Below are 27,387 nucleotides of genomic sequence, written 5' to 3'. Positions count from 1 at the left end.
CACTCCTGCAGCTGGCACCAAAATATGTGACCCACGTCGTCAGTGATTCACTTTTTTAAAAGGTTGCCACTCAAACCATTTGTGCTGCTGTGCCAGGCTGGACGATGGAGAAATGCATCGTCTCAAGGTGTATATATATATTTTTCCCGGGGGTTTAAGAAGAGAGGCAAAGTTGTTAGACTGTCATACCCAAGCCTGGAGCACCTCCGGAGAGTCTGTTCTCCTTTTTACTTGTTCTAAGTACAATTTGATGATAGACGTGGGATGTTAAATACGATTTAAAAAAAACTCAAAATGTGTCATATGTTTGTGATCTGTCTCAATCATTAGCATGCTTTATACAAGAACGAGCAGCTCGTAAAATGGAGTTTATAAGAAAGGTTCTGGAGCCATGACAACACCCCAGTTGCATCTGCTTCAGTTGTCAGTAATTTGAAATCAATCCTGATGTCATTTCCACACCAAAACATTATAAATACTGTAAGTGATCCTTTTTTCTCCTTCGCATGGGTCTTTTATATCCCTGTTTCGCTTCAGCTCCAGCTCCGCAGGTGCCCCTCGGTCACTCCTCTCTCTGAATGGGGGCTTCCTGTGGCCGGGAGGCCAGCCCTCAGCCCAGTGGGTTAAGCCAAATTTATTATGACTAAAACACTCAATAAACCTTTCAATACGCTTGCTCCTAGTGAAACTAGAAAGGGAATGAACTGCAGTGTGATGGAAGTGCTACTTCCCTCTGCATGTCACCATTGAACCAGCACTGCTGTCTTCTCTGCTATACAGGAGTGCTCACTTTTAGCTGTTGCCAATTGAAGACAAGCTCTGACCTCAGGGAGAAACCCCGAAATCAGGAAATTCCCACCTGCCATGTGATCCGGCACCCTGACTCCAGTCTTCTCTCATCTTTAAAGAAAGGTAAGGTTTTCTGCCATCTGCAGATTATGTCTGAACAGGTCCTGAAAAGATGACATTTTTTTTAATGTAATCTAATATGCGCTCTTCTAAATATCTCTTTCTGCTGAAGATGTTATCCTGCATGGAGCAGAACTACTCCAGCGGTGATACCTTGTGAGGAGAGTTCTGACAGCTGGATGAGAGGAAGTGGCAGGGGGAGACATATCAGTAGCACACCAGCTGTACAGAATAATTACAAATGAGCTCAACATCTTTGTGGGATGCCTTTTCATTTCTTCGTCTCAGTTAGCCTTGAGCTATGCTTAAGGGAACAGTCAGAGGCGCAAGTAGTAATGAAAATGCAATCCATAAAAATGAATAATGTAAAATGCAAATAGTATGAACAGATCCAAAAGGTAGGCAATAATGCAGCCGATATAAATGTAGACTACTCATCTGAAGAACTGGAGGCTTAACAAAGGTATATTCAGGAACATGTGTGCGTGCCGGGGGCTCATAAAAAATATGAATCATTTATTGTTTGGATTTGTTGCTGAAGTGCTCTGCCTGTGGACTTCAAAAGCTCTCTGACAATATACAAATGAAATGAGTATACACCTCCTTGCTATTGTAAATTTTGCTGTTAGAGGTAAAAACAAAAATCTAAATAAGCACTCAAAAATACTTGCGGAAAAAAGACTAGAGACAAATGCCTGAATACCAAAATAATAGTTCTGACAGCTGGGAACTTAAGCACAGGATTGCCATCATCATTCTAGCATGCTTGGTGAAAGAGCCCTAAAAAGTAATTAATGTATAACATAATAGTAAAACTTTCTGTAAATCGCTAATTTGGAGAATCACTAAGACACAACATTATTATATCTAAACTCTTGTGGATATATGACAAGATTTCCATGTTTGCATTTTAAAAACAAAAGGTTAGTTTTATGAAATCTTGATATTTGTTCTATCACATGTTCTTTTACTCATTATTCCCAAGTCATAACATACATTTTCATGCAATCATTCCAAACTCATTCCTGGAATTCAACAAATTATGGCATTTGGGAGAACATTGTGAAATAACTCTTGACATTTTTTCCTTTTTATATAAACCTACAAAGTTGTCAGATGTGTCAGTTAGCCTGCAGAAATGCCGGGGAACAAAGTTTCTTTCCAATAGCACGTTAACACTTGCAAAGCTTTACTATAGTAATAAATAAAATGCTGTCCCCTGTAGGAATTGTTTGGCATGCAGTTTCTTTGTGCATATGCCCAGTTAATTCTGAATTCTCCTGAACGTTACCATGTACATAAAAGCAAGCTGCTTTTCTAATATTACTTTCATCCTCAATGATTTCTCTGTTCTGGCTATTCAGTTGACATACAGTAAGTCACCTTTAGAGCGGTATTGATAAACAGGGAAGATGGTTTTTATGGGCAATACAGGCCTGGTAATTGCCATTGCTCCCTCTCAGGTATTTGTTCCTGAAGTCTGTTCTGTGTGGTGCCTGCATGTTCTCCTCATGTTCATACGAGTTCTCTGTTCTGTGGTAGTTTCCTTCCACTTCCCATAAGACATGTTGGCCAGGTCAACTGGTGCCGCTAAAATGTCCCTGTGTGTTTGTGTTTGAGTGTGACCTGCCAGGCGTTCCTGTCCAGGGTGCAGGCCAATCCTGCGCTTCTCAAACGGGCATTCAACAGCTCTTATTAAGCACGAGCAGATACCTGATGATGGAGTGATTGATGTAATTGATGGATGGGTATTCTCCGGCATCTGCGGTTATGAATTCCCCCAACATTAATCTGACTGAGAACAAATGAATATAAGGAACATCTTTCAGAGTTAAACAATTTCCAAACCCCACAGATTCCTTGCAAATCCCAGTCACTGGCACAGGGTGTAATCGGAAAGCCCCCTGCGCCACAGACGCAAAAAGGAAATGGTTGTCCGCTAGGACAAAGCGAGAAGGTTCTTGAATGGATCCCTGATTAAAAAAGTGAAGCGCTAATTACGCGTGGGTGCAATGAAAGCTAATCTTCTCCTTGCCTGTACCGACTGAGGGCTCTTCCTAAGAGTCATAATTTGACAATGAATTTGAATTTCATCAAAAAAAAATAAGAGTAGAGAGCTTCAATGAAGAGGCTACAGCTGTCTGTCTGAATGGAGGTCTCACCCTAGCTCAGTGTCTGGAGAGAAGGGGAATAAATAATATTCATTAAAAAAAGGTCGGATTGAAAAAGGCTCTCCCTTTGAAACACTGTGCACAACCAGGAGCAAATGATTCAAAGGGTCTGTGGTTCCAGCCTACAGCAATTACTTTTCTATCTGCTCAGCTATGTAATATGATTGTGAGAGGAGACAAAATATTGTACCAGCAGGCTGTGTGTGATCCTTGACGTGTTTGGTCTTAGGGGATCTCGTTGAAAAAGGATACTGGGCCTCACTGTCATGATTGTAGCCCCTCCCCCTTAAGGGCGCTCCGGCTCTTTCACATTTGAGTTGATTTTACGCACCTGCTCCCGGTTCCTGCCTCCCTACTTAAGCCAGACGCTCACTCTGTTCCGGGCTCTGCATTGGTTTCCAGTACCAGTGAGTGCGGGACCTGGAGCGCCAGGTCCTGTTCCCCCTTTTTCCCCCCGACCCTCCGCCGGATCCCGCTCCGGTTTTTAACTCCGTTTGTCTTCATCTTGGATGGACTACCCGGCTCTGGACATTTGCCTCATCAAGGATTTCCCTATGGACACTCTTTGGACTGTTTGCCTTGGACTCACCCCAAAAGTAGTAGAAATTAAAGTTAGAGTAGATTACACATCAAGGTGGGCCAGTGAAGTAGACTAATTTAGTATTCTTTTGATCTTTTCAGGCCTGCTATCCAGGTTACAGGTTTAGATCCAGATGAGCTGACAACTGTCATTAGCAAGCTTGTAAAAGATAAGTAGCCTAAATGTTTTTGTTCAATGGTAATGGATAAGGAAGTGTATTATTGCAGTAAATCTGCTTCTTGATACAATAGTAAAAGTATGAAACCAAAACAATTTGTAGACAAATAGACAGATACCCCAACACAGTGTGCATATAACGTTTTCATGTGTTTATATAACACAAACGAAACTATCAGTCCTCATTTGATGAAACTCTTTCTCATTCCTCCCTGGTTCAGCAATTGTGTGAGACATGATCTTTCCCTGCCTGCCACCCGGACGAGGCATAAACACAGGGCTCAGGGGCACACAAGACCTTTTAAAGGTGTTATGATGTGTATCATTATTATTATTAGCAAACTCAGTTTTGATGAAAGAAGCTCTCTAGAGCAACTTGTTTGACTTGTAGTGAGATTGTTACTTAAGGACAGTATGGCAAAAATGTTATATTATTTAGTTGTGAACCAGCCTTGAAGCATTGTAGACAGATGAAGGATAAAATGTCAGTTCAAACACTCTGGTTTTAATTTAAAGTTGGAAAGAGACGAGGACTCAGACACAATTAGGCAGAGAACTCCATAAATAAGGAGCACAGAACCTGCCTCCAGCTCTTCAATAGCCCCCCACAGAACTGTATTCAATGGCCTAAAATGATAAGAATGCAGACTGTAGCTAAAAGCTCCACTTATAATAATAATGACAATAATAATAATAATAATAATAATAATAATAATAATAATAGGTCTTTAAAAATGTAGGCAATCAGACATAGACCTTGATAAAAAGGAATGTTTTGAGCTTGGATCTGAAGAGAGTTAAAGAAGTTGTCTCTCGTAGAGTCTGAGGAAGGTCATTCCATAACTCCAAAGCAGCGACAGAGAAGGCGCCGTCACCAACAGACTGTGATTTAGTCCTGGGTACAGTGAGCAGAGGACCAGCCTCAGCTGAGCAGAGCCTACAGGAGGGAGTGGAAACATGGAGGAGATTGGAGATGTAGGATGGAGCCAGATTGTTTGGATCCTTGAAAGTCGGTAACAAGATCTTATATTGAATATGTGACTTTACAGGCAACTAGGTAAGAAAGAGCTCTGCTTTGTTAACTGGAGTAAGTATCAGTTATGGTATCTGAAGAGAACAGAAACATCATCGACTTTCCCTCCACCAACCCAATACCTACACAACTCCAGGATCAGCTCTGCCCAATTTAAACCACAAAAGACTTGCAAATCCAAAGTGGTCTTGTACGACAGCCTCCGAGCAGGCCAACAAAAAATAGGAGAAAAGCATTAAGGTGAGCTGATGTGGTGCTGGCCAGCTGGCCCTGGTTCAGCCTGTGTAGTGGCAGACTCCTGGGAGAGCCGAAGAGCAAGCTCCTGCTGCTGTTGATGGGCCACTTTCTGAAACAGCGTGGAGTGCCGCTCTATTGATTGACAATCGCTGAGGCGCTGTGTGCTGCACATCAGTACAGCTGAGAAATGATGCTGGAAAGACATCTGTCCTCCGCACCCACAGAAAATAAGAGAGGACAAGCAGGCAAAAAGAGTGGCTAGCATCGCTGCCTCACAGTGGTGATAGCCTGGGTTCAATTCCAGACCTGGGGTGCTGTCTGTGTGGAGTGTGTAAGTGGGTTTCCTCTGGGTGCTCTGGTTTCGACTTGCAGTCCAAAAAACATACTGGTAGGTTACTGGGCTTCTGGCAAAATGGACCCTGGTGTGAGTGTGTGTGTTTTTATCTGTGTCTGTCCTGCAATGGGCAGCTGACCTGTCTATGAAATATATTTTTCTTTGGCTCATTAGCTTAATGGGAACTAAATATGTTTTCATAAACTCTCATGTATAATTTCATTTGTGGCATCATGCATTAGAGCTTTCAAGGATAAAACACTAAATCTCTAAATCTAAGACTGCAGTCTTGCTTGTGGAATGTGTCTGGTATAGCCATTTTTTTAATGATGCACAACCAAGTGTTGGAACCAAGAGCATGCTGTTACAGAGCTCTCTCAAAGTGGTCTTGGATTGGCTTTCCTGGGGTTTTATTCAGTTATTTTTATTTTTCTGTGCTTTATCATGCTTGTTTGTACTCCAGTTTCTTTAAATGCTTAAATGTTTTTGGGCCTTAGTAGTTTCTATCAACTTGCTACCTGAGGATTATAGAACAAAACATAGAATATTGCTGCTTAGCCTTAAGTCCTTTCTTTAATGCTTTTTTTCCTGACTTCATCAGCAAACTTACGTTTCCAACTGTACACTGTCTGCATACTTTAGATTCTGGTCTATTTCTGTTCCCAAAACTAGGCTCCAAACTGGAAGATTATGTCTGCTGGTTTGTGGCTACAAATCTGTGTAATGATCTCCCAGAACATACAATGTTAGATCTTACAATTCTGTCATTTCTTTTAAATTCTGCTTTGGAACTATTTTATTCACCAGCTTTTAATCCCCTTTAATGTATTGCATTACATTTTGTATATCAATTAGTACCTAATGTGTTTGCTTGTTTTTAGTGTAAAGCACTTTCAGTTGCTGTCATGAAAAGCTTTTAGTAACAAAATTAATTACAGTAGATATTTTTTCCCATTTTGTTTAAATAATCTAAACATTTCTCATGTGAGAAGGATTTTATCATCAAGCCACTGAAAGCAAAATACATCTTTCGAACTTAATTTAATGCTTTTTTAACAAAATAGAATGTATGCAATCAATAAAATGAACAGAAATTTAATCTCTGAACTTCTTTTGATGCTTTATATAACATCACATCAAAATATTTTCATTAAAAAAGCATTTTATATATATTTACTATATATATGCAGATTGCATATGTGCATTAAGTGTTCAATGCACAGTGACACAGTGGTTAGTATTGCTGCCTCTGAGTGCTGGGGCTCCGGATTCAATCCCGTACCTGGGGTGGTATCTGCATGGAGTTTCCTCCAGGTGCTCTGGTTCCCTCCCACAGTCCAAAGACAGACTGGTGGGTTAATAGGCTTCAGGGAAAATTGGCCCTGGTGTGAGTGGGTCTCTATCTGCCCTACGATGGACTGCTGTTCCATCCAGGGTGTATTCAGCCTTGCGCCCATTGCTTGCCAGGATAGGCTACTCAGTGGCCCTGAACTTCAGGAAGCAGTTAGAATATGGATGGATTACTATGTATGTAGATAATTTAAGAGCTCACTACATGGAGTTTGTAGGCTCTCCCCATGTTCCTCCTGATCCTCCAGTTTCCTCCCGCTGTCCAAAGCCATGCTGGCAGGCTAATTGGCCTCTGGGAAGACTGGCCCTGGTGTGGTTGTGTCTGCCCTGCGATGGGCTATGGGCTGGAGCCCTGTCCAGGTTGGACCTTGCCTTGCACCCATTCCTTGCTGAGATAGTTCCCCTGTGACCCTGTATTGGACAAAGTGGTAAGAAAATGGATGGACAAGTCGATGAACACATTCACTACATAAAATGCCGCTTATCTTCTTTATCCTTATCTCTCCTGCACCTACAAAGAACCCTGAGTGAAGTTCTACAATCTGTAAGCCCGAAGGTAAAGCAGGGCCCACTGTAGTGCCATCTGTGCCTTTAAATTGGTATGAAGAATTGTTTTCCTCCTGTCCTCACTGTTCATTCATTGGGGCTTGTGTGTGAGGGTGAGAGGTCGGAATTTCCCAGAGGAATAAGAACAGTGAGTCATCAGAAGAAAGCAGTCAGTCGTACAGAGAGCAAATCCGAGCTTTTACGGCAGGATTCTAGATAAATAAGTTGGATGACAGTGCATTTATGAGAGGGAAATTCTAACTAACAAACGGGAAATGTTGCTTGGTTTATTTAAATAAAATGACCATAGAAGCAGGATTTCAGATTACCTAAGGCATTGTGTGTCTTCATTACCCCATAAGGATTTTCACATGATGTTCAAATCAAGAAAATTAGAAAAGCTTATTACTTTAATCACCCTTTGTGCCAAACTGTTACAAAACTGTTTTGCTGGGTTCAGGTTGCTGTCACTGCAGGATACCTGCATAACATTAATTTGCTTTACTGGTGATAATGGAACCACCACAAACATAAATCCATCCAACTGTACATGTACATTTTATGATTGTGGTGTAGTGAGAGCTGGCTTTGTGAGGGAGGCACGAATTAATTGGAAAAGCCCGCAGAATGAGGCCAAGCTGGTCTACTGGGGTTAGCACACAGAGGGAGCAAGATTCCACATGAGGGAAAGGAGCTGAAGGGATAGGGGCTACATGGAATTAGTCACGCCTCTGGGCTCATGTAGAGGCTTATAAGAACCGCCAGGAAGGAAAGGGCTTCCGTCTGTCTAGGTTTCGTCCTGGAAGGAGGGATTGCGAATGATTGTGTATGCTGGAGAACGAATGGTTTAGGCTGTACTAAAGGGTGGCACAGGTTCTGGACATGCTGTATGGGCTGTGTGATTGTTTGCAGGTTAGCCAGCTGCTCTTACCCAATCATACAGTATCTGTAACTTACTATGAAGACCTGGATGACATGGAGTTAACTGGGTTGAATACTCTGACATGGGCAATAAACACACATAGTGGGAACTATGGGAGACTAGGATGGGGAAACATAAGAGAACCACACAAGTATACTCACATAACATGTCACCCCCCCGAGTCCCAGGAGTTAACAATGTCCCTGGTGATTCCCAACTATTCCAGACAAGTATGCATTTATCCCAGCATGCTCTCCTGGGGCTGACATCACCAGCCCTGTTGCTTGTCTGCTTGGTGCCCCATCACTGCCTGATGAGGGCGCTACAATACTAGTCTAGTGCCTAGTGCATTTTAATTACGTTAATTTAGTGAATTTTAACATGGTAGGTAGTGCGTTCACTGGAGCAATCCGAATGAAATATGCTCAAACAGAATCCCACTCAGCCCATTATGTACAGGTTATACAGCATTGTTTAACAAGAGGAGCAAGAGAAGCAGCCTTTTACTGGCTGGCTGTAAAAACAGAAGTGTATCTGGGTCTACACAAGCATGCTGATGCCGACTACTGTCTGCAGTGCTGTGCACTTTCAGAAGTCTATTTGACCTTTTGTCGTCTTTATCCAATGAAATTGAGTTTTATTATATTCCTACACTATGTGGGTGTAGTGAAGTGTCTATATGGAAAAGGAAGTTCGCTTAACACTACAGAAACCAGGATAAGCTCTCTCAATGAGTTGATGTGGCTCTGGTCTGGACTTTACGTTTTTAAACATGAGTTTTAATCATAATTATGTTTTCCATCGTGAACTTCCTTCAAAAACAAATTACCTGTGTGCTTTAACCATCAATGATGGTCAATGATTTCCTACTGTTTTTTTTAACCTTTGACACCAACCTATAAAATATTAAAAATGACAGTATCATGATAAAAAGAGATGCATTGAGCACTGAGAATGGCTTTCAGAGACAGGAGAGTAATGAGAATCCACCCACACTAGGCTCGGAGTGGTGAGAAGGTGGGCAGACATTAGCTCACTGGGAGACGTCTGACACTAGTGCCATGAACTGCAGCTCCAACAGGAAGCCCGTTGACACCACAGAGGGGAGGAGGCAAGTTTCAAGAAGAGAAATGTAAACTGAGTGGCACCTGTCCTAGACCTGCAGTGGCACAATGAAACTTACTGCTTGTTGAAGCATTCACAAAAGAAGAAGTTCACAGTTTGAGGAAATAAACTCTTCTCCTGTACTTTGCCAGCTTTTGTATACATTATCATTCATCCATTTTCTAATGGCTTCATCGGGGTTGTGGGGGAGCCGGAGTCTAACCCGGCAAGCAATGGACGCAAGGCAGGGAACACTCTGGATTGGACATCACTACATCACAGGGCACACAGAGACCCAGACATCAACACAAACATGCAAACCGGGGCCGATTTCCTAGAACACCTGGAGGAAACTCCCACGAACACCTGGAGAACCTGCTCACTCCATGCAGATAGCAACCCAGGTCTGGAATTGAACTCAGGGCCCCAGCACTGTGATGTAGCCATGCAGACAACTACACCACTGTGCTGCCTGTGTATATTAGCAGTTACAGAATAATAATTTAGGATTTGGAGGTGAACCAAGCCCTGAATTTGGACTTTTTGACCCACAAAAACATCCTGAAGTTTATTAATCTAAGTTCATGTACACAAGGACAAAAAGATGGATTTTTATCACAGATGAATTTTAACACAGCTTTTCAGCAATGTCAAGTACACTCAAGCTTCATTTTATGAATGTAATTTGTTCCTTGGAAACTGTTCATAATGTGAAAATTCATACGTTGAAAATAAAAGTATCATTACTTTAAATATGAAATATTCCTGTTTCGAAACCTATTTATAGGTTTAGAAAATCACCCAGCACTTTTTGTGTTTACCCTGACAGAGTCCTGAATCTGTCAAATTAAGAACACTGTTGCTTGGTTAAGATACTAACCTTATTTACCGCTATACCGTGATGAAGATAAAATGTGTAAAAACTCTTAAAAATACAGACACATTGACCTACAGTATGTTATGGAAGGAGATGCTATGAGGATGGCATCTTCCATTTGAGTATGAAAGGTGCACCTCTGTTGTAGCACAAATCTCCTCATAACTATGAAAAGCAGGTATGAAAATGCATGTTTTGTTAGAGAGAAAAATCTGTTAACACCCCATTGACAGGGTCGATTTAAATTCCAAAATTGCCATTTGGGGCATTTTTTTAAATAAACCCATGTTTTTCTTGGGCTCCACTTGAATCATAAAATAAACAAAAAAATAAAAAAATAAAAAGTCTTCCACATTCATTTTTTTTCCTTCAAACATTGGCATTTTCCATTTCTGTTACGTCGTTTTTTCCGTTAATGGGCAATAGGTAAAGAATGTCTTGACAGTCGGCACTGATCGAGATTCTGAAAGAGCTAGTAGGATCAACAGGCAAACACATGTACTCCACTATACCACTGTATACTCTGTACTATACAGCACACTGTGCTGGAGTGACTCTATGTCTCAGACTGTGCATCCAGAGAGATGATCTCTCCTGTTTTTGCCTCCAGGTCTTCGGTTGTCAGGGATCATGACCCAGAACTCAATGACAGGCCCGCCTGCCCAAGCTGACGCACAACAGGAGGAGCGGGGTAGAGTGGCCCAGCCCCCCCACAGCTCCCCGCAGGACCCCCAGGGCCCGTGGTGGGAGAAGCTATGGAGGGCCGTGGTGACCGCTGGCTGCACCGTCTGCATTTGTGTCTTCTCCCAAATAGCGGTAGGAGCTGAACATAGTGCTCTAAGTTCTACTTGGCACAAAGCTTCATTTTGTTCCGCACGAGGGGGAAAGAAATCACAATCACACCCGAAAACTCCACTGCAGCACAGATATAAACCAGACCTTAGAAGTTCAAGTGGGGAGCTGCGTCAGCATGCTTAGGCTGCAAAGGAGCAAGTAATAGGTTTATTCCGTGCTGACAAGAGAAGAAAGAAAACACAACGTTTCAGCTGTGGAGCCTTCTTCGGGTGTGTCTAAACCAGTCTAAACCAGCCTTTATTCGCACCTTGCTCCATAAACACAGAATAAGTCTAGCCAAATCCTTCTCTCCAGCCACCCCCTCAGTGGCTGGTGTCACACTTCCCTGTGTAAATTAAACTTGTGGAAATCCTCTCAATCCATTCAGAAACAACTATATACACTAGTAAGAATTTTAATGCTTGAGGCCATTTGACTAAAGTCCCTTAGTCTTTGCAGTCCTTTCATGGGGTACAATTCCACATATATTTATTCAGTTGTTCCCCATTTTTCCTTTAATGGGGTTGTAAAAAAAGCTCAGGAGGGGGTCAAAGTGTAGTCTCATCACATCTGCCCGTCTATGTATAATCACCATGCTTCTCGCATGTTCACTCGCAAGTTTCATTTTCGCATTTGGCATTTGCTCTCGTCAGAGTCAGACCTTACCATGCTGCTCTCTTCCTCCTGTTTGAAAGAATCTAAACTGCAGTGCTTCAGGCTCCAGTTGGAGAACCAAATCCAAAAGCACTGTTTTCTCCCAGATGTCCTAGGGGTCAGTCCCACCATGCCGATATCCATCTATCCCTGCCCAACGGCGACAGTCCCCTCACAACTTTCCCAACAGTGTTGAGTGTCTTCTCCAAGTTCATCTTTTTCCATGCAAGCCTAGCCAGTCTGACCTGCTCAATGAGTCAATGGACTCAAACCTTCTTCCCCAACTCGCTGAATACCTTCTTCTATGCAGATCTTTGCCTTATCACGCACCTTTTCCCCACAGTTCACAGGAGTCAGTCTGACCACTGATGGCACATTTTCCCCATTTTTCCATTATGCCCTTTGCTCAAGTCGGAATTAGCTCTCTTACTATACAAACCACATGCATTGTGGTTGAATGCACCTCACCATCTCAACTTCATAAACACCACCATTCTCTGCTTCATAAATTCCCTGCTGCTGCCATTAGTAGACCTATTCCCTTTAATCCACCTTTCCTCTGTGCTACACAATCATTGAAATCACTTTACCTGATCAAAGCAATAGAACAAAATACATAATGCATGTTAGCCATCATCACTAATGCCTTTGTATTTATGCCTATCAATCCTAAACAACAAGCACTTCATGGGGTGTGTTGGCAAGAAAGGTATGATTTCACAGCCCAACTCAATTTCAAGTGCTGCACCAGCCCAGTCCTCTGTTGGCTCGTCCCTCATTTAGCTAGACATCTTTCTGTCTAGATTTTTTTAAGATGTCTGAGTTCCCTTCAGCACATTCTTTACCACAGAAATGATTCTCCTCCTTTGGAGCTCTAGGGATGGTGTTCAGATCTTAACCTTTCTCACATCCTTGCCACAAGCCGTGCCTGTGCTAACATGATTCTTCTCGCTTCCTTTGGCTTTTATTCAATGCAAGCACTTTTATACCTACTCAGTCACTGAAACAAAGCTGCTTGCATCTCTGTCACTTATCTTCCTGACCTTGATTCTGCTGTAAAACCTCAGCAGCACTGTGTTAACCAGGACTTCTACTGATGGTGGACTGAAGACTGAGATCCTGTCTCTGAAGCGATGGCATGCGTCACTTTTGTTTAATGACTGCTTTCTGCCACTTGAAGATCTCCAACACACCCCTGGCGCCACACTGCCCACACTTCGAGTCTTACAGTAGAAAAGAATGTGATTGTAATGTTGGGGCAGACAGGACCCACAAAAGAGATCAAATTTGTTTTGGCGGAAGTGGAATTAGCTTTGGATCTCCTCCTGAATTTGTGTTTCAAAACAACATTTATTAAGTTTCAGGACATCTTAGTTCCACAGGAGGAAGCAGTGTACTGTGAAAATAAAAATCAACAGTAGTACTTTGGGAGACATATCTGTTTGCTCTTATGTGCAGGGTGTTTGGATCTTGTACATGTGCAATGGGTATGAAGCCTTCCCTGCAGCTCACAAAGTGTTGGATCTGATGCAGTACCTGCTGTCACCACTAGGAGCATACAATTCAGTGGAGGAGGTGGGTATGATACAGACTCAATCCAGATTGCTGTATAAATTCTCTGCAACAGTTATTTTTGCCTTTGAGAAGTCTAGCAGTCTACCTTTCAATTATTATGAAAAGTCACAGGACTCAAATATAAATGAAGCATCTTCAAATTGCATTTAAAATTTATCATTAAATTGCCCCACAAGGTTTTCTCTCATTCTTCTTTAGTGATCCCTTATGCATTATTGCATTAAATGACTATGCAAATATTTCTTTTTTTCATTATTTAAAACACAGAGTAAAACAAAAGCAGCCACAGTTTTCAAAATTCCCAAAATGATCACACTCTCTCAAGACACTAATTTCGGATGCTTGCAAGGATCATAGAAATTTGAAACAGCTACAGCTTCTACCTTCAAATTCAAATCCAAGGACAGTCATTTTCTTGGGGGATTAGTTCACTAGCCTATTTTCTGAGACATTTGTTCCCCACAGGACACAGCGTAGAGGAGTCATCTCCACAACACTTCTTCACTTACTTGGAAGCCATGAATGGTTTCTCATTTATTTTGACCCTGGTGCAGCTACATTCTTTGAGCACACAATGTGACACACAAATTCTCATCTGCTTTGAAAAATATCAGAACCTAGCACAGAACCCAGCAACCCAGCAAATTTACTACAGAATATTGCCCTTAAGAACATAAGAATGGTTACAAATGTGAGGCTCTTCTGTCCATCTAGCCTGTTGGAGCGTTAGACGTTCAGGGATCTCTTCCAACCATTTCTTGAAAGAAGCCAGAGTATCATCTTTTATTGATAGTTTGAGGTCTAAACTCTAGAGCATCATGGATTCATAAAATTTGCAAACATCTGGGATTTTGCAAGTATAGGATATTGTACACACAGAGTTCTGAAGCTGCAAGCTTTGTAAAAGTACTTTAATGTGATGGAAAGATTTCAGAATAACCCCATCTGGTTAACATTATTATAACATTATCTTCCCCTAGAATAATACATCATTTATACAATGGCAGGTTTCCTCAAAAACTATTGGTAGTTTCTAATCACAACCACAGGAAAACCTGTGGTGAAAACTATAAACAGTACAGTTGAGCTTTGTTTAACATGCTAATTATGAGAGGAAAACCAGATGAAACATGAGGAAGAGCTTTTTCTGAATAACTAATTACCTCAGACTTGTTGATGCATATAACTGAAAAAGAAAAGTCATCATTTTATCAGTAGTATAAATATAATTACCACCTCAGATAGGTATAGGTATATTTTGGCTTGGTGTGTCTTAAACCCAGAAAAGGGCAGATAATCTATAGATTTAATTTAGTATAATATATGACTAGTCTTCTCAATTCGCTTTTTTACCCTCTTTTGTATAATCCTCAGACATCCCCATCCTTACAGAAAGAGCTGTGGAGAATGGAAAGCTTGTGCCCCCTGCTGGCTACAGTGTTCCTTGGCATAGTTATCCTTGGGATAGGGGTAGGTGTGGACCTTGATGCTAATCCCACTGTCATTTATCCTATCCTGCTATTTCGTCTGGCAGATGGGCTGGATTTCACATTCCAAGAAGATTCTGACCCTAAGAAACGACATATTGAGTGCTTAGTTTTGAATGAATTTCTTGCAAGAGTACAGAAAATGGAAATTTTGCTTATTCAGTATGCATGCAAAACACAACATTTATAAATCTTACTGTACTCTATTCCCTTTGCTCTCTCCAATAATTGTCATTAACATCTTAATGGGACCCAAATCCAAAGGATATTACTGAAGCACCAGCAGCTTTAGTGCTTAGTGCTTCATGTCGTACCAGAAGCCTTTTCTGGTTGCCACAGTTGCTTGCCCCCTCTCCAGATACTCTACTGTCTGAGGACGATCGCTCCCGGGATCCCTGCTTTTCCTGATGACCGCCGCCAGTCCATGAGCCGCCAGCCATCCTTCACCTACTCCGAGTGGACAGATGGCAAGCAGGAGGACTTCTTTGACCTGAACCCTGTGCCCGAGACTCCTGTGTTTGACTGCTTTATGGACATGAAGCCCGAGGCCGATCCAGCCACACTGACCGTCAAGCCTGTCGGCCTGCAGGAGAGGTCAGTTCCCTGGAGCTCATTGCCCCTAGAAACCCTTCAGTGGATGCTGGTTTTGCAATGGGATTGTATTCTCAAAGTCAGAAATGGTCCCACCAAATAGCATACAGTACTTCCTGTTAAGTTGTGAGTTAAAGGTTTTTCTTTTGCTAATGTACTTTGTCCATATGATACAATTACAGAAACATAAAACAGAGATTAAAACCTTTCTTGTTTCCCTGACATATAGTAGAGTATGTTTTTCTTACTCGGTTATGCATCCATAAATTTGGAATTGGTAACAACATCTTTGACATTTTAGGCACAGTCCTGCAGAATGCAATGCTTTTAATTGTCTTGGGAAACTGATGCAGTCAGAAATGTGCTGCTATCTTTCTTCTCTTCATCGTATTATAAAAAATATTATCATTGATACACATTAAAGAAAACAATTCAAACCTCCCAACGTTACCTGTAAACCTCACCTTCACGACCGGGAGCTGGGGTTACTTCACCCTGAAACTGTGCTTTATCTCTTGCTCTGCTGTGTTCGTTCTGTTTCTCTCTGCCTCGTGGGAAGGAGGGGGTCCAACGTGTCCCTGACCCTGGACATGTGCACCCCTGGCTCCACGGAGCCCTATGGGTGCATGCTGTCCCCTCGGGAGCAGTCGGCGCGCGAGTACCTGCAGAGAGCCACCAACGTGCTGACAGCGGCAGAGCTGCACGAGAGGGCGATGGACTCCTTCACGCTGCAGGCCGAGTTCTTCGTGAGTAGCTCTCACTCTCAAAAAATTCCTGCAACTCTTCTGCTGGCAGTCACCTCGGCCTGCTTCATCTCAAGACCCAGGAGGTCCTTTATGTGCATTGCAGATAGCTCCTGTGTAGCTTCCAGTTTTTTACAGAATGCGTAGGAATTCTAGTGTAGACAGGGCTTGACCCCACACCAGCAAGTGGAAGTGCACTGTGTCACTGAGGAGTGACGCAAGAGGTGCAAAACATGCAAAAAATTCAGGTGCAAAAAATCGCTGCTGCATCGTAATCCTACTGTCACACCTTCCCGTTATTATCAGAAAGCTGTTTTTTGCTGGGACGTGTTCATCACAGAACACACACACACACACACACACACACACACACACACACACACATATGTTTGCTGTACAGGACATCTAAATTGCTGTGTGGAAGCCTTACACAACTCAGACACCATCAGGAGTTAACACACATATTGTATATATAATAAACATCAGCAAGTAATTCAAAGCCTCCACTAGTATTTTCTATAAGGTGCAGTATAAGAACTTTGACTGTTATAAATACAGTTTCGGTAAGAGGAAACCAAGCTTGCCATTTCATAATTATTCATTTGCATTGGTCAGTATCTTCTTGATGACAAAAGCTGGACTGTACATCAGCAATATGAAATGCTGAAGGAAGTGATACATGACATTTGCCAATCAAATCTGATTAGCTCATTGTCACATTGTCTGTGTCATTGACATCATGTGTTTCCCTCTACACATCCATTAAGCAAAAAGGCTATTTTTGTACTACAAAATACAGTTTTATCAGGATTACCTCCATCCATTTTCAGTCTGCTTCTGCTAGTGAGGGTCAGAGCTCAAGATTAACTGCTGTCACAACAAAATGACCAAAGATTCAGCAGAAGCTCACCATAGGATTATGTTTCTACAAAAAAACACATCAACATTCTCTGACATGGGTAGAACACTGTAAACTGTTTGAGATTTCAGCCTAGCAGTGAATTAATCCCTTAGTTAATGCAATAAACAGTAAGCAATCATGTTAACACTTTCATGTTTCCAATATCTGGCAACTGCCAGTCAGATATCAAACAGCAGCTGCTACGGTTTAATTTATTTTCAGACTCTTGTTTTCTGTGTAAAATCCAGTATTTCCTATTTTAATATTTGTGAAAAGTATTCAATAAAACATTTTAGGAATCTAACCAATGACATAGATTGAAAAAGCTTTATATATCTTTATATATCTCTTGTCCAACGGCTTGACACCCATTTAAATAAAGCTTCGGGAATGTCTGCTTTGTGATAAATTTATTATTCAGAACCCTTTTGTGGACCTCGGTCCAAGATTTTAGAAGCTAAAAACTGTAAACTGTGAACACTGAGCTGTTCCTCGTGCTTGCAAGTGAGAAGTCAGAGCATTTTGTATCCTAATTTGGCAAGGACATGCTGTGCCACCAGACATTGCTTCTGTTTCCCATTGACTTTTCCTATGCCAGCAGTGGGGGGCACTGCCTACCCACTCAGGTGCTGGGGGATCATAAGAAAAATCCGAAATAATCCATTCTTTATATTTGTGTACATCATTACTTAATATTCATGACCTTCATTATTCAAGCACTTTCTCGTAGCTTTCCCAGGCCAGAATTCTTTAGACAGTTCTGCTTCACAAGAACTATCCCAGAAGCTGCAATAGCTAGGAAAGCAGAGAGACTTGTGAAGCGGAGGCCTACAGAGCAAAGCTGTGGAGAATATTAACCGCACACATAAGAGAAAACAGCACTGTAACAGCTTGAACAAAAACTAGAAGAAGACAACAGATTTGAAATTTCACCGGGAATAACACCACCCAGTACATTTATTGAGACATCAGACATGAGAAGCTTTGGCTTAACTCTCTGGGCAGAGGGCCAGCTGTCTGGTTAAAGGGCAAGGAAGATAGTGCTCTCACACAGAGAGAGGAGCTATCGAAAGGGATGTGGAGGGGTGGGGGTGAGGTGGAGGCTTACTGTGGTAAGTGACCTCATGGATAATTACGAGTTAAAGAATCAGAGGTGAGGAAGACCTTGGCAGTTGTCATCCCCCCCTAAGTTTCATTTAAAATGTAGTTAAAATGCAACAGCAACATGCAAAAAGAAATACAAAATATGAGTACTTCTATGCACAAAAAAGAAAAAAAAAGAAACCTGAACAGTCTTCCAGATAAGAAAAGGCATCTAGCAAACGGTAGCGTTACTTTTTTCAGTGTTACCTTTTTCAATAGGAACAGCATCTGGGAATGAATACAGCCAAATGCCTTCTGTGGATATCTAAGTATGTTTCAACAAAAATTTTTGAGGTGCAGTTAGATCTGTCAGTAAAAGCCATCATACATGAAGATTCATAGTTACTGGGGAGCTGTCATCACAAAGGAATACAAACTTTATTTTTCTTATTTTGGACAGGAGACACCTATGAACTTTGTGGACCCTAAGGAATATAACATCCCTGGTGTTGTTCGGAAGAATCGATACAAAACTATTCTTCCCAGTGAGTAGTTCCTAGTGCATTTCTGTTTTCTTTGTGTTAAGAGATGCTGAACATCATTTGTTTAAGAATGGTAAAAAAGCATATTCGCTATTTTTGTGTTTGTTCCTTTTTCTAGTGTTTTTGTTGTTGGCTTTCTATTAATTTGGATCTCCTGTCACAACTTATTAAACTGACAAAACAAAATATGTCATGACAGGCAGCTCACAACAGGGGTTTATCATGAGCATTGCTAATAGCTCTGTGTGAATGTGATCAGATTGTACAAAATCACTATCATTGAGGGCCTCCTCTAAAAAAAACAACAGTTCACAAACCTATTTTTGCATCTTTGTCTTCCTGAAGCATGAAGATCAAAAATGTTTCAGGAGTTCTTTCTATTTTCTGTCTTTATAGCTATAGTATACTTACAACACAACCCTAATGATGTTTTCTTGGCTGGAGGATAGAGTACATTTCCTTTAAATAAATATTCAATGAAGAAGACAAAGTCGTTAAGCAGACCAAGAAATAAAATGTGCTTGTTATTTAGCTGACAATTATCCACTTAGTACTTGTGATGCATTGTGGTTACACATGGAATGCACCTGGGATGCCAACGAACCCTTCCACGGATGACAACACGCAATGCATGGTGATCTATTTCAGTTTTCATGAGTATACAGTAGACTATCGAAAACCACCAACTTCTCATACAGATTATGCATTTTCAGAACATCTGCAGACAAAGATACATGGAGCCAACAATATTTCAAAAGAATTTGCTTCTCTGGTCCATCAACAGTTTTCTAACTTGGCCTGAGGCCAGCCAGTGGGTCCTGTTTTCCCTGCTGGTGGTTGTCCCTCTTACGGCCCATGTTATAGTGATGCTTAGTCTCTCTAGAGCTCTGTCTCCCTGGCTCTGGCCAAGCCGCTTCTAGAAGACAAGTGATTGAAATTGGGGCCGTGGTTCTCCTGGTGTCTCGGTCAGAGTAGTCATAACACTGTCTCTATGTCCTGTAGGACACACTGGTGCAACCATTGCTTTATTGCACACACTTTAACTCTGGCCACCCAAAACAACTCTGGTCTTTACCTATTAGAGTTGACCCCTAGTTTGGATTTGAAAGAGTAACTTTTAGGAAAAGTATGTTAATGAGCTTCCCTGTCAGCCAAGGTCTTGTACAAGATTGGGAGAAGAGCTTGGGGATTTCATAGGGCTTGATTTAATAGCCTTGCTCAGTGTAGGTACAAAACCTTGTCCAATAGGGCAAGAGCATGAGGACATTTGTTTTCAGGGACAGAGGGTAAATAACCTGGTAATTTCCTCACACACTTGAAAAAAGCAAAATCATTCTGCTCACATCTGGGCCAGAGCTACAACCGCAGATTAGTACGGTGCTCCTTCAGGAAAACAAAAATGGAGCCTGCAGGGAAGAGAATTGTTTCAGTTGTAACCAGGATTCATACATGATAACGAAGGTTAATACAATACTGTGTTTTTCAGATACTCATAGCAGAGTCTGCCTTAAAGCAACTGATGAAGATGATTTTCTTAGTACATACATCAATGCTAACTATATAAGGGTAAGATTTGGTTTATTTTTCCAGAGCTTCATTGTAAAATGTTAAACATTCTTCTCTAGTGTGTACTGTATAAGGTCACGTGAAAGCAATGGTACATTGCTTACAGTTAATGGGTTACCAAACCTGTAGTTTTATACGAACAATTCTGCGGGAAGAGGAATATGTCCCAGCCAGTGGTTGTCCAGTTGTACTTACCCTTCATCAAAGCCTTCCAGGCCCCTCTCACTGGCCACTTCACTTACAATCTCTTCGTTGTCTGCAGGGCTATGGGGGACAGGAAAAAGTCTATATTGCAACTCAGGGGCCCACAGTTAACACTGTCAGCGACTTCTGGAGAATGGTATGGCAGGAGAAGTCTCCTATCATCGTCATGATAACCAACATCGAGGAGAAAAATGAGGTGCGGCCTTGCTGTGTTTGGTTTGAAAAGAGTTACAGATGGTTATTTGAACTGCCTTTCAGCTGCTGTTCATTTCTTTATTTTATTCCACAAGTGTGCTGATTGGGCCAAATTAAAAAAAACCAAAACAAAAACTTTGTCATCTCTTTCAAACCGCTTTGTACGTTCTGTGACAGTGTGTGGTGGGAGGCGCCGCAGCCAGCACCGGTAAAAAGTCAACGCCCCAGGTGAGGGGGACGGAAACACCGGTGTGAGGTTAGCGGGCATCCAAAATAATACAAAAAGAGTGAAAAAAAAACAAAAAAGCCAAAAGGAAGTGTACCGCTGTGCCTCATGACCTCCAGGCTGGGCTTACCCTGTTTTACGGCGGCCAGCCTGGGGAAAAAGAACCGCTTGCACAGCGGCACCCAGACTGGACTGACCCTGTTTAGCAGGGTCCAGTCTGGTGAGCAGGGTGTGTAAGGCAAAAACAAAACAAGAACTAAGTGCGTCAAAAAGTGTGTGTTTGCCTGCCCCTGTGAAGGTGCATGATGGGACAGGCGAAAAGAAAAGAAAAAGAACACCTTACGTAGGAGCAACCCCCTGCGGGACTGTCGGTGTAAACTCTCCCCTTCCGGGGGTGTCCCTGCTCCTGCCAACAGGGGGTGTCCATTATAGGACCCGCCCAGCTGTGGCTCATCATCTAGAAGCCGGGACAGCCGGGACTAAAGCCCCCTGCGTAAATCCACACACTGTGCTATAGCATCCATTCAAAAGCTCTTTGGTTAGTGTGGACAGTTATCCCTCAAGGTCCAGCCTCTGCCACATTCTTCTAGTGTCAAAGGAAAATTAAGTTGTCCATAGCTGGGAGGATTATAAGAAAAGGCAGCTATAAATCAGAGGATGTAATTTGTCCCATCTGACTTGTTTGGCTGCGGGTGGCTAATTGATCCAAAGATCTCATCCAGTCATTTCTTGAATGTCTTCAGGTTCATGTTTCGCTGTCAGGTCTAAAGAGGTCCGTTGAGTTGACTTTGCCTTTCAGGATGTGTTCTCTGACCAAGCCTACATTAAAAATCCATTTCTTTTAGCCTTTGAGAGTAGGCCTTTAAGCCTGAGAATGTGTCTGGTTGCTTTTTAGTTGGGCTGATTCTCAAGCAGTAACATTGTGGAATGTGGTGAACAGAATTCTATACAATATACTAAATTAATCCATTGTACAATTCTAACACAACTTTCAGTTAGACTTGTTCTACACTTTAAGATGCTATGTATATCCAAATATTCTATTTGCCTTTTTCCCATATTTTTAAATCACAAGACTTGTCAACATTGACAGAATTGTTTTTCAGAGGAAGCATCTCCAGGCTTGGCTAATTCCATATTATATCTGTAGTTTATGTTTCTGCTACCCACACATAACACTGAGAGTCATCTTCCAGGAGTACGCCCAAACTGCTTGTGGTTTGTTTTCAAAGAAATATTTGTGTACCTTTATGACTGCACCTGCTATATATAAGTAGTAACATACTACGGAGTATTGTCAAGATTTGTGTTGTATTGGAAAGAAATTAAAATAAAAACCTTTTAACTCTTTGTAGAAATGTACTGAATACTGGCCAGAAGACAGTGTGACCTATGAAGGAATTGAAATGACTGTAAACCAGGTGATACAGGCAGATGACTATAGCCTGAGACTTATAACTCTAAAGGTGAGTAGAGGCTGACAAAAGCAAATAATCTGTCTTTTGTTATTAAACCAGGCAATGGGAGCCCCAAGGAACCCAATTTTCCCTGTGGGCAAACTGCGCAAATTGCTGATCAGATTTATTTGCTACATGGTGGACAATATACCCAGAGTTTGCCAACAGGGGAAATTTAAGGAAATTATATGTCTTATGTAGGCTGTCACACCTGCTGTGTGGACAGCTTACAAACTAGAGCGCAAGCCTATTTTCCCTTATTGTCTGTATATATATATCTTAAATACTAGCTCTCTCTTGCACTTTGGAAGTACTGTTGTCATAGCAACCAACACATAAAATGGCTACAGACATAAAGAATTTGATTTGTGAAATATTCACCAGCCTGCGTCCAGGTACAGATTATTTAATGTTCTGCGTAAGTGAGCTGAATTTCTGTTTTAATTATTTTTTCATTGGTTGTGTGTTATTGCTGAACATGGCTTTCAGTCATACTTGGAAATGGGCTTTTAAGTTAGTAATTAAACCAAAAAATAAGCCTAAATAAAGTTTAAAAGTGTAAAAGGCCACCCAGCAGTGGTTCTTTGACATATGAAGAACCCAGGAAACAAGATTTCTCTTTCACATCTCAATATTATTCCTTTCCCTTGTGACATTTCAGGCCAAAGCATGCATTCTACTATATAACCCTTTTTCTCTTACCTTTACTCTCACCGTGATACTGTAGAAATGTTTTATAGAGACCAGATCTCACACAAAACCTTGCATTCCAATACAGTTTACCTTTTAAATCATGATATACTGGTGAATAATTTGCTCACGTTCCACCTGGGGACCTATTGTAATTGTACTTCTCAGTGGGTAGCCTGCCATGAGATGTAGTGATATTAATAGTGCTAACTAGGCCATTAGTATGGAATAGTGATTAGGGGTCAGGACTTATAACTAGAAGGTTATGAGTTCATATCCCAGGTGAAACACTGCTCTTCTAACCTTGAGCAAGGTACTTCAACCAAAATTGTTCCACTAAAATATCCAGCTGTAGAAATGGGTGTAAATCTAAGCTGTTTTGGATAAAAGTGTTAGACACATATTATGGAACTGTGGTGTCTCTTCATTTTACAATTATATTTTATAGTTTTTCATGGTACAGTCATAAGTGTTTAACAACTCTACTTGAGCTGTGGGTTTGAATCGCCAATTAATTTTATTTTTCTGCCCTACCAATTTAGAACCACCAGTTGCTTAACAATTCGACTCATCACATTGATCTTTTTAGCTGTATTTTCCTTAGAAAAATTAACTCTGGCACTGGCATCTTACAAAAGAGCTAGCATTGAGTCGAAGGCTGATGTGGCTCTCAAAACCAAACTGGGAAGCTTCCTGATGTCAAGATCACAAGGCAAACCTGGCAAACACTGGGCAGGATTCTGAACTTGCATCCTTAAACGCATACTCGAGAGACCTTTCTCAGTGCACTTTGGACAATCTGTTAGGAATCCCCATGGCTGTGCAGCAGGATCTGAAATTTAAGACACCTTGGAAACCTAGGAAACTCTTTTAAACTGGTTTGCAAAGGCTGCAGTCCTGAGCTGAACCGTGTGCCCGTATCCCTCTTTGCATGTGAGACAGAGCGAGGGAGAGGAGCGGGGTCTCAGACACTACTGGTACACATCCTGGCCAGATCAGAAGACCCCTGACAAGGCCCCCCCGCTACTGGAGCTGGTCCAGGAGGTGGAGGAGGCCCAGGAGCAGGCCCCTCCGGGGAGCGGTCCGGTCATCGTCCACTGCAGGTATGTCGTCCACCACCGCACTGAGAGACATGCTGCTGTGCACCACTGTACGCTGCTGCATACTGTACTCGGTATGCATTTGGGTCAGAGAAAGATACTTTTATATTAGAGAATGGGATGTTCCGTGGGAGTGATACATGATATCTACAGTAATGAGGATGGTCAGGGATATAGTGTATCCCTAGTGATTAGCAGTATAAAGCAGTAGCAGACAAGGCACAAGTGCAGGCATATTCAAAGTTAAGAACGGGGCTTAGACCTATCCATCCATTCATTTTCTAATTGCTTTATCCAGTAAAGGTTTGCAGCTCAGTTGTAGCCTATCTTGGCATGCAAGGGCACCCTGTGAATGTGACACCAGTTCCATCACAGAGCACACAGACACAGACTCACACCAGGGCCAATTTTTCCAGAAGCCATTTAAATTACAAGTATGTCTTTGGACTGTGGGTGGAAACGGCAGCACCAGGAGGAAGCCCAAGCGAACATGGGGAGAACTTACAACCGCTATGCAGATGGTACCCCAGGTCTAGAATTGAACCCAGGGACCCAGCGCTGAGAGCCAGCAATGCAAACCACTGCGCCACTGTCCCACTGACTTAGAATTATTCAAATGAACATTGTTGTGGTGGTTCTAATCACTTAAGTTGGTATGTCAAGAATCCTGCTCATTAAAGCCCAAAAGCTCCCTACTACACACACTCTCTCTCCACAAAGATATCAGAGCTCAACAATAACAAATCAACTGGAGCCAGTTCATGAATAACTCAGCAGACCAGACTAACTTATAGCCTTAGGCCAAGAAGAAGATTTGTTGTAAGTGGAATAAATTTGAATAGATAGGCAACGTGTAGCCTGGAGCGCCACCAGTGAATCATTTCACTGTGGTACCAATGTGGTAACCCTACATGAGAAAGCTGTCAAATTGCATCTCTGCACAAGAGCCTCCACCTCTTACCCCAGAATCGTTTTCTCCCATTCTGGTTCCTGTTTGTTTCATTTGTTTTTGACATGCTGGGCTTCACTGGAGGTGCAGCACTGGGGCAGAAAGTTCACTTCTCAGCTGTCTCCTGTGGAAGCAAGATGGTACATGTTGGATCTTTCTGGTTGCCTGAGCTCAGCAAGCAGAGCTTCTTCCCCGGACAGGTTGGCCGCCCCTGAGCAGAACAATCAGATTAGTTGCCACCATGACCACTGGTTACCAAAAGCCCAGGTTACCAAAAGGTTTTATGAATGACCTCTTCAATGTGGTTTCCACCATATTTAGAGTTTGTTCCTTTCTTGGTACTTGGTATGTTGGGTCCAGCCCTTTGGTTGGGCAATAAGTAGCAGCAGCCTTATCCAAGCTGACAATTTAATGTCTCTCTGCCCATTCTGGTTGGTGCTCTCAGTGCAGGGATTGGCCGGACTGGCTGCTTTATCGCCACCACCATTGGCTGCAAACAACTGAAGAACGAGGGGGTTGTAGACATTCTGAAGACCACCTGCCAGCTGCGTCTGGACCGGTAAGGCCTTGGCACTTGACCATTACCACGGGCATTCGCAGGGGAGGAGATCTGCATGAAACGATGACCTGCCAGGGGCTCTTCTCCAGGTGGCAACATGGATGAAGAGACTCTAACCTGTGGTTCAAACAAATGTGGGCGAGATTTGGATATTATTCCAAGAAGAGCCACATAAAAGTAATTCTAGTGCTCTGATCCGCTAGAAGCTGTTGTTAATGTAGGTTAATTTTAGGCAAATGTGATCTTAATGGCCATCTTTGAGGGTTGCCTGGAATTTACTCCACTCGAGTTCTTTTCTGTCAGATGGTGAATCTGTTGCTCCTCGCTGTGGTCTGCATCACTGCACTTGCAGGGCTTTATTCCCTGATTTTATGTTCACTATAAAATATCCCATATGAAGGCTCCCCTAGAAACAGGTGTAAAGAGGACTGGCATAGATGCCGATCAATCAGTAGAGCTTGCGTTGAATGTGAACGAAAAAGTTTGAAATAATCTCAATGTCTTCCAGAGGAGGAATGATTCAGACGTCGGAACAGTACCAGTTTGTTCACCATGTCCTCAGCCTGTACGAGAAACAGCTTTCTCACCCCACAGAAGAATAACTCTCACCCTCTTGCCATCTGCCCTGAGAACCTGGGGCATCTCGGATTCCAGCATACAGCCATCTCCTGCCTATCAAGTTTGGGTAACCCTGGAGACCCTGTGAGAACCCCCCGGCCGGACCCTGCTCCACTTCTCTTCTCTGCATCGCGCACATTTCTTCACATTTACTCATTAGTACTAATGAAGTGTGGAGGCGTTTATCTGCTCCTTCGTTGCTGGAGGGCTTTTCTGTAAGGTAAGGTGTCTCAAATGAGCACAGCACTGTGGTATTCCAGCCCTCAGCCACAAGACTGGGTGAGAACATAAAACGGGATCTATTGTTGAACTGTTTTGAAGAGAGTGCACACAACCTGAAATCTCTTTCCTGTGGTCACTGAAGCATACTGGCAAGTTTCAGGTTAAGATATACGTTTTGAATGTATTCTGGCAACTATTCACTCAGCAAAGAGGACATAAAGAATTCTAGCTCAAATGCATCCACCTTAAGGTTTCTTAACTCTTTGTTGCTGTTGTTGTTCAGAAAATGGAACTGATCTAATGCATTCAGCTTCAAATTTAAATGAGCACTAAGGAAAAAAATACGCCTATATAAGCAAATGTGTTCAGATAAGATGAACTAGACCAGCTCAGCTTCTGTTCAGCAGTTTTTAACCTACATACAGAGTGACTTGATCCATCACTCTGAAGAAGAAAATCCACCATCATCATCAATTTTTCCTCGGTGCCAATGGCATGGATGGATTTCAACATCGGGATTTGTGAGATTCATTCACTGTACACCCGGACACAAACAATGAGGCCAACAAATGACTATAAAGTATAAAGCACATCCCAGTACTAAAACTCACCAAGGGAAGTCACAGACTTATACTGAATTCAACCTAACTGTATGTGTTTCAACTGCAGACAATACTTCACATGCGTGATTCTGTCTGAGGAATTGATGATGAGTTCTTTCTGTTTCCCATGTGTGCTTGAAACACTGTGCGAGCTGAAGGAGTTGCATGGGCAGGATCCCCGTATCAGCAGTCTCTCTCTCTCTCTCTCTCTCTCTCTCTGTGTTCTACATTCTAGCTGGGGGTTCTGCAATCAGCAACATTCTATCAGATGCCTGAAATCTCATGTCTCATCAGCAGTTTCTGGTTTGGTACAGTACCTTGTGTTGTTAATGGGTTGCAACTTTTCAGT

General features: G+C 42.2%; 1 protein-coding gene across 1 annotated transcript; it reads left to right on the top strand.

Moving 5' to 3' along the window:
- Positions 1–9,676: 9,676 nt before the first annotated feature.
- Positions 9,677–26,198, top strand: ptpn5 (protein tyrosine phosphatase non-receptor type 5). Its single transcript, XM_088935186.1, has 13 exons — positions 9,677–9,767; positions 10,851–11,056; positions 13,187–13,303; positions 14,678–14,773; positions 15,149–15,384; positions 15,941–16,127; positions 18,569–18,653; positions 20,137–20,216; positions 20,479–20,616; positions 22,197–22,307; positions 23,931–24,091; positions 25,483–25,596; positions 26,105–26,198. The coding sequence occupies exons 1-13, from the start codon at positions 9,677–9,679 to the stop codon at positions 26,196–26,198; spliced, it is 1,716 nt and encodes a 571-aa protein (XP_088791312.1).
- The last annotated feature ends 1,189 nt before the right edge of the window (positions 26,199–27,387 follow it).

Source organism: Atractosteus spatula, chromosome 16 (assembly GCF_055471065.1).
Source record: "Atractosteus spatula isolate fAtrSpa1 chromosome 16, fAtrSpa1.hap1, whole genome shotgun sequence".
NCBI classification, from domain to species: Eukaryota; Metazoa; Chordata; class Actinopteri; order Semionotiformes; family Lepisosteidae; genus Atractosteus; species Atractosteus spatula.
The sequence above is the reverse complement of the archived record's forward strand: the minus strand, read 5'-3'. Positions and strand labels throughout refer to the sequence as shown.

What these genes read in the sequence shown, in the direction of transcription:
- ptpn5 (XM_088935186.1), top strand. Translation starts at nt 9,677, where the DNA reads ATGCAAACCGGGGCCGATTTCCTAGAACACCTGGAGGAAACTCCCACG. An exon ending in TAGTTATCCTTGGGATAGGG is followed by an intron (nt 14,774 to 15,148) that starts GTAGGTGTGGAC and finishes CCCCCTCTCCAG; the next exon opens with ATACTCTACTGTCTGAGGAC. An exon ending in ACATCGAGGAGAAAAATGAG is followed by an intron (nt 20,617 to 22,196) that starts GTGCGGCCTTGC and finishes AACTCTTTGTAG; the next exon opens with AAATGTACTGAATACTGGCC.